Raw genomic sequence first — 7,299 nt, forward strand, 5'->3', positions numbered from 1 at the left:
TGCTTAGGGGTCATGTATAAAAATGCCCAGTTGCCCTTTATTTTGGCTAGCATGGCTAGAAGAAGAGATCTCAGTGACTTTGAAAGAGGGGACTCAAAGGAGCATAGGGTGTTTTAATGGGTATGTGTGTGTCTCAGTCACCAGATCTCAACCCAATTGAACCCTTATGGGAGATTCTGGAGCAGCGCCTGAGACAGCGTTTTCCACCACCATCCAAATAATGGAATTTATTGTGGAAGAATGGTGTCACATCCCTCCAATAGAGTTCCAGACACTTGTGGAATCTATGCCAATGCACATTGAAGCTGTTCTGGCGGCTCGTGGTGGCCCAATGCCCTATTAAGACACTTTATGTTGGTGTTTCTTTTTATTTTGGCAGTTACCTGTGGTCACTGAATCTCTGTATCTGTCTGTCTGTTATGTCCCAGGGAGAGTGGAGTCCAGGGGTGGTGATATCTGGTCACTTCAACGCAGTGCAGGACCTGAGCTGGGACCCTGAGGGGGAATTCATCCTCAGTGTGGGGTCAGACCAGACCACCAGGCTACTAACACCCTGGAGGAGGAAGGACCAAACACAGGTACATGGAACCCAGGGTTCTCCAACCCTGTTCCGAGAGAGCTTCCCTCCTGTAGGTTTTTACTCCATCCCCAGTTGTAACTAACCTGATTCAGCTCATCAACCAGCTAATTATTAGAATCAGGTGCGCCAGATTAAGGTTGGAGTGTCTCTGCCCCTGATGTAACCTATAGACCCCTTTGACTCCCATAGGCAGACTCAAAGATGCACTGGAGACACCTAAATACCACATAGACATCATGTTGATGCCCCCAAAGAGCCTTAGTAACAAAACCATACTGCAATTCTGTTTGACCGCAGAGAAAAAATAATGTTGTATGTAGTACTACATGAACACTTTTTTAATGTAAGTTTGATTAAATTGAATCTTTAGTACGGTCTTTAACCAAACGTCTGGCTACATACTGTGGCCCTAAAACTCAAAAGTACCTTGATTGCTCAGTGTTTTTACCCTTGGTAATGACCAAATACCATCCTCCGGTTTTGCATGTTTTCAGTAAGACGGTGTTATATTGTGGTTCATTTGACATTTACAGTAGCATTTTAACAGTTTGTGAAGATGAATTAGTTTTACTAGTCCTTCACTTTCTAATGGAAGACTTGTTAAGATTCAAAGGAGTCAACAATTTTGTTGTTTAAGTTTACACTGTAATGTGTCTGTCTGGCAGGAAAACCTTGTTAAGAATGGCAAATGCGTTTCTCTATGTCTCGTATTCATGAACATAACCACACTCTTCAATTTGCTTATTTCTTTCTGAGGTAATTTGTGAAGAGAATAGTGCATTTTTAGATGGGTACCACTTTGCATAATACCTATTGTGGGAATCCATTTAAAAGGATCACATAAAACTATTTTTCTCTGAAATGGATACTTCTCTCAAAGTTATGCATATGTATTTGTTGCCATCATATTTCCTAACCCCTGCTCTGAATTCATCACAACTTCACGTCGTACACCAGGGATACATTCCGGTGTATTAAATGCAAATAACAAACAATATATAGGATATAGATATAGACATGCATCCCAAATGGCACCATATCCCTTATAGGGCGGCAGGTAGCTTAGTGGTTGAGAGCGTTGTGCCAGTAACCGAAAGGTCGCTGGTTCTAATCCCCAAGCCGACTAGGTGAAAAATCTGTCGATGTGCCCTTGAGCAAGGCACTTAAACCTAATTGCTCCTGTAAGTCGCTCTGGATAAGAGCGTCTGCTAAATGACTAAAATGTAAATGTAAATATAATTTCACTACTTTACTATAGGGAATAGAGTGTTTTTTGGGATGCAGCCATAGGTGATCTCTCATTTCCTCCCCCTCCACTATCTCTTCCCCCCCTGTCCTCCCCACAGCCCACCTGGCATTAGATCTCTAACTCTGATACTTTATCTCACTATCTCTTCAGTATCCCCCCCCCCCCCATCGAGTAAGACTCAACCATTACTTCCATGTTAATCCTCCCAGTCGTTTACTGGCCAAAAAAGCTACGCAGTAATGATCAATTAGCTGATATAGCAACTATTGAATCTGAAACAGGGGAATTACTATCCAAACCCAAATTAATCAATCAAAGATTCCCCCACTTTTATAAAGAACTGTACACCTCTGAATGTAAATCCACACCAAGCCACACTAAGTCCTTTCATTAATAAATGGTAAGGATGCCACCCAATGTCCTCACTTTCGCCCCCTATCTTTGATAAACACATATATTAAACTGTTTTCCAAAATGTTATCGTCATGTTTCGAGACTTACTTACCCAACTTGATCCACACGGACAAAAGTGGGTTTGTTGAAAAGCGTTTATTCTTGGATAACCTCCGTCGACTATTACATACCTTAGATCCATCAAACTCAACTCTGGACCTCGAAGCCAGTTCCAAATCTTTTTTTTCTTCATAATTTTTTCATGATTTAGACCTGGGACACCAGGTGGGTGCAGTTAATTATCAGGTAGAACAGAAAACCAGCAGGCTCCGGACCTCGTAGGGTAAGAGTTGAAAACCCCTGCCTTAGATGTGTCATCAGAAACAACAGCTCCTTAGGCTGTATTATCTCTCGATGCAGAAAAATATTTTGATTGACTAGAACGGAACTTATGGGAATCGGCTCCAATTTCATTAATATTATTACAATACTATATGCCAATCCCTCAGCCATAGTTATAACAGGCAATATCTGCTCTGCTCTGTTCAGAATCACTAGAAGCAGCAGACAAGGCGATCCAATTTCGCCTCTGCTAATCTTATTATCCATGGAAGCTCTGGCCCAGGCAATTCGTCAATCAAAGGAAATAACACACATTTCTCTCCAATCTATTGATCACTTCATCTCATTATACGCAGAGGATATTTTACTATATCTAGACAATGTACAGTATCTTCTGGCTATTGGGATAAAATTCAAAGTGCGGTTTCAAAATTTATATGGCAAGGTAAATCATCCCGGATAAAATTTCTACATTTACAAAGAGGGAAAGACGTAGGAGGACTATCCGTACCAAACTTTAAATTCTATTTCCAGGCTCTGGCATTTCGCCCCATCCTAAATTGATTTGTCTGCCCCCTGGCTGAGTATAGAGAGAAAGATGGTGTTTCCTATTGCTCTGTAAGAGGTGATCTTCACTAAAACAGTAAATCCCTTAAACAATGTAAACTATGCTTTGGTCCTATTATTGCTCACACAATTTCTATTTGGCGCAAAATTGAAAAACATTGTAACTGGGAATCAAAATTGCATGCCCATACTCCATTATTTCACAATAATACCTTGCCATCTGGAGGGCGGCTTTTTGCAACCCCCCAATGGTCCAAGTGTGAAATACGTAACCTTACCGATATCACTGACAGTAATAGTTTGAGAACTTTACTAGATTTGAAAGATGCATACACATTACCAGGCAACTCCTTTTTTCTATATTTACAACTTAGGTCAGCTATGCTGGCCTATGGAGTCCCTTGGGAAACCCAACTACGAAAACATCCTATGATGGGATTTTAAAATAAATTATCTGGGCTCTCGAAAGGACTGATCTCTATAACATATAAACAACTTTTGGAAAGCTAATTCTGAGCTAGCCATTCAAAAAGTGTGATCCACAGATCTAATTGAATCTGAACGATGCTTTAACTGGAACAGAATATGGAAAAATATGACCTTGTAATCCGAACTATCAATTTGTACATTTTTATTTTGTTCACAGACTTTATTTAACACCAAATAAATTTTCACTGTGTCCTCTAAATCAGGTAGGCACATTCCTTCATATGATGTGGGAGTGCCCTGCAATTAAATGTTTCTGGGGCAAAATTACTAAATTAATCTTGAAGTGCATGAATTTAAATATTCAATTATTTCCATCTATTATGTTACTTAACGATGATATCCCTTCGAATCTCTCAATCAATCAGAGAAGATTACTGCTGGCAGGCAGCACTGCTGCAAAAACATGTGACTCTAAGATGGCAACCACCTCACTCTCTCCCATTTAACCAGTGGATACAGTTACTATTAGAAGTTTTAGCATTACAATTATCAACAGCGAGAATGACTGGTGCTTGTCAAGGAACAATTGAGACCTGGAAAAGGTTAGGAGGGGTGGGAAGCATGGTTTCCTGGTGGGGATGCGGGCGGGTGGATGGGGACTGAGGGGGGGAATGGGTCGTGGTTGTCTTTGTATGCATTTATTTGATTGTTTTTGTACCTGTAACCCCCTCTGAAAAAAGTTAATTACACTATACAGTGAGGGAAAAAAGTATTTGATCCCCTGCTGATTTTGTACGTTTGCCCACTGACAAAGAAATTATCAGTCTATAATTTTAATGGTAGGTTTATTTGAACAGTGAGAGACAGAATAACAACAACAAAAATCCAGAAAAACGCATGTCAAAAATGTTATAAATTGATTTGCATTTTAATGAGGGAAATAAGTATTTGACCCCTCTGCAAAACATGACTTAGTACTTAGGCAAAACCCTTGTTGGCAATCACAGAGGTCAGACGTTTCTTGTAGTTGGCCACCAGGTTTGCACACATCTCAGGAGGGATTTTGTCCCACTCCTCTTTGCAGATCTTCTCCAAGTCATTAAGGTTTCGAGGCTAACGTTTGGCAACTCGAACCTTCAGCTCCCTCCACAGATTTTCTATGGGATTAAGGTCTGGAGACTGGCTAAGCCACTCCAGGACCTTAATGTGCTTCTTCTTGAGCCACTCCTTTGTTGCCTTGGCTGTGTGTTTTGGGTCATTGTCATGCTGGAATACTCATCCACTCACCCACCCCCTGGCTGAGGGAAGGAGGTTCTCACCCAAGATTTGACGGTACATGGCCCCGTCCATCGTCCCTTTGATGCGGTGAAGTTGTCCTGTCCCCTTAGCAGAAAAACACCCCCAAAGCATAATGTTTCCACCTCCATGTTTGACGGTGGGGATGGTGTTCTTGGGGTCATAGGCAGCATTTCTCCTCCTCCAAACACGGCGAGTTGAGTTGATGCCAAAGAGCTCAATTTTGGTCTCATCTGACCACAACACTTTTACCCAGTTCTCCTCTGAATCATTCAGATGTTCATTGGCAAACTTCAGATGGGCATGTATATTTGCTTTCTTGAGCAGGGGGACCTTGCGGGCGCTGCAGGATTTCAGGCCTTCACGGCGTAGTGTGTTACCAATTGTTTTCTTGGTGACTATGGTCCCAGCTGCCTTGAGATCATTGACAAGATCCTCCTGTGTAGTTCTGGGCTGATTCCTCACCGTTCTCATGATCATTGCAACTCCACGAGGGGAGATCTTGCATGGAGCCCCAGGCCGAGGGAGATTGACAGTTCTTTTGTGTTTCTTCCATTTGCGAATAATCGCACCAACTGTTGTCACCTTCTCACCAAGCTGCTTGGCGATGGTCTTGTAGCCCATTCCAGCCTTGTGTAGGTCTACAATCTTGTCCCTGACATCCTTGGAGAGCTATTTGTTTTTGGCCATGGTGGAGAATTTAGAATCTGATTGATTGATTGCTTCTGTGGACAGGTGTCTTTTATACAGGTAACAAGCTGAGATTAGGAGCACTTCCTTTAAGAGTGTGCTCCTAATCTCAGCTTGTTACCTGTATAAAATACACCTGGGAGCCAGAAATCTTTCTGATTGAGAGGGGGTCAAATACTTATTTCCCTCATTAAAATGCAAATCAATTTATGACATTTTTGAGGTGTTTTTCTGGATTCTTTTGTTGTTATTCTGTCTCTCACTGTTCAAATAAACCTACCATTAAAATTATAGACTGATAATTTCTTTGTCAGTGGGCAAACGGACAAAATCAGCAGGGGATCAAATACTTTTTTCCCTCACTGTATATACAAAGTATGTGGACACCCCTTGAAATTAGTGGATTCGGCTATTTCAGCCACACCCGTTGCTGACAGGTGTATAAAATCAAGCACACGGTCATACAATCTCCATAGACAAACATTGGCAGTAGAATGGCCTTACTGAAGAGCTCAGTGACTTTCAACATGGCACCGTCATAGGATGCCACGTTTCCAACATGTCTGTTTGTCAAATTTCTGCTCTGCTAGAGCTGCTGTTATTGTCAAGTGGAAACGTCTAGGAGCAACAACGGCTCAGCCGCGAAGTGGTTGGCCACACAAGCTCACAGAACGGGACCGCTGAATGCTGAAGCACGTAGCGCGTAAGAATTGTTGCACCACTCACTACAGAGTTCCAAACTGCCTCTGGAAGCAACGTCAGCCCAATAACTGTTAGTCGGGAGCTTCATGAAATGGGTTTCCATGGCCGAGCAGCCGCACAGAAGCCTAAGATCACCATGGGCAATGCCAAGCGTCGGCTGGAGTGGTGTAAAGCTCGCAGCCATTGGACTCTGGAGCTGTGGAAACGCGTTCTCTGGAGTGATGAATCACGCTTCACCATCTGGCAGTCCGACGGACGAATCTGAGTTGGGCGGATGCCAGGAGAACGCTACCTGCCCGAATGCATAGTGCCAACTGTAAAGTTTAGTGGGAGGAGAAATAATGGTCTGGGGCTGTTTTTCATGGTTTTGGCCAGGTCCCTTTGTTCAAGTGAAGGGAAATCTTAACGCTACAGCATACAATTACATTCTAAATGATTCTGTGCTTCCAACTTTGGGGCAACAGTTTGGGGAAGGCCCTTTCCTGTTTCAGCATGACAATGCCACCGTGCACAAATTGAGGTCCATACAGAAATGGTTTGTCGAGGTCAGTGTGGAAGAACTTGACTGGCCTGCACAGAGCCCTGACCTCAACCCCATCGAACACCTTTGGGATGAATTGGAACGCCAACTGCGAGCCAGGCCTAATCACCCAACATCAGTGCCCGACCTCACTAATGCTCTTGCGGCTGAATGGAAGCAAGTCCCCGCAGCAATGTTCTAACATCTAGTGGAAAGCCTTCCCAGAAGAGTGGAGGCTGTTATAGCAGCAAAGGGTGGGCCAACTCCATATTAATGCCCATGATTTTGGATTGAGATGTTCGACGAGCAGGTGTCCACATACTTTTGGTCATGTAGTGTATCGCTTTCCCCCTCCCCACAGCCCACCTGGCACGAGATCTCTAACTGTAATACTGTATCTCAGTATCTCTTCCCCTCTGTCCCCTGTGCCTTAACTACAGCCTACCTGGCACGAGATCTCTCGCCCCCAGATCCACGGCTATGACATGCAGTGTTTGGCCTTAGTGGGGCGCTTCCAGTACGTCTCCGGGG

The 7,299-nt window shown here is 43.2% G+C and overlaps 1 protein-coding gene across 1 annotated transcript in view; it reads left to right on the forward strand.

The window, feature by feature from the left end:
- Positions 1 to 7,299, forward strand: part of LOC311124840 (elongator complex protein 2-like) — a 55,253-nt gene that overhangs the window by 23,843 nt on the left and 24,111 nt on the right. Inside the window, exons 12-13 of the mRNA XM_084158340.1 lie at positions 429 to 578; positions 7,209 to 7,299. The exon at positions 7,209 to 7,299 is cut by the window's right edge and continues 101 nt beyond it. Coding sequence (XP_084014466.1) covers positions 429 to 578; positions 7,209 to 7,299 — 241 coding nt within the window. The remainder of the gene's footprint in view (positions 1 to 428; positions 579 to 7,208) is intronic.

Source organism: Coregonus lavaretus (assembly GCF_964263955.1).
Source record: "Coregonus lavaretus genome assembly, chromosome: 3".
NCBI classification, from domain to species: Eukaryota; Metazoa; Chordata; class Actinopteri; order Salmoniformes; family Salmonidae; genus Coregonus; species Coregonus lavaretus.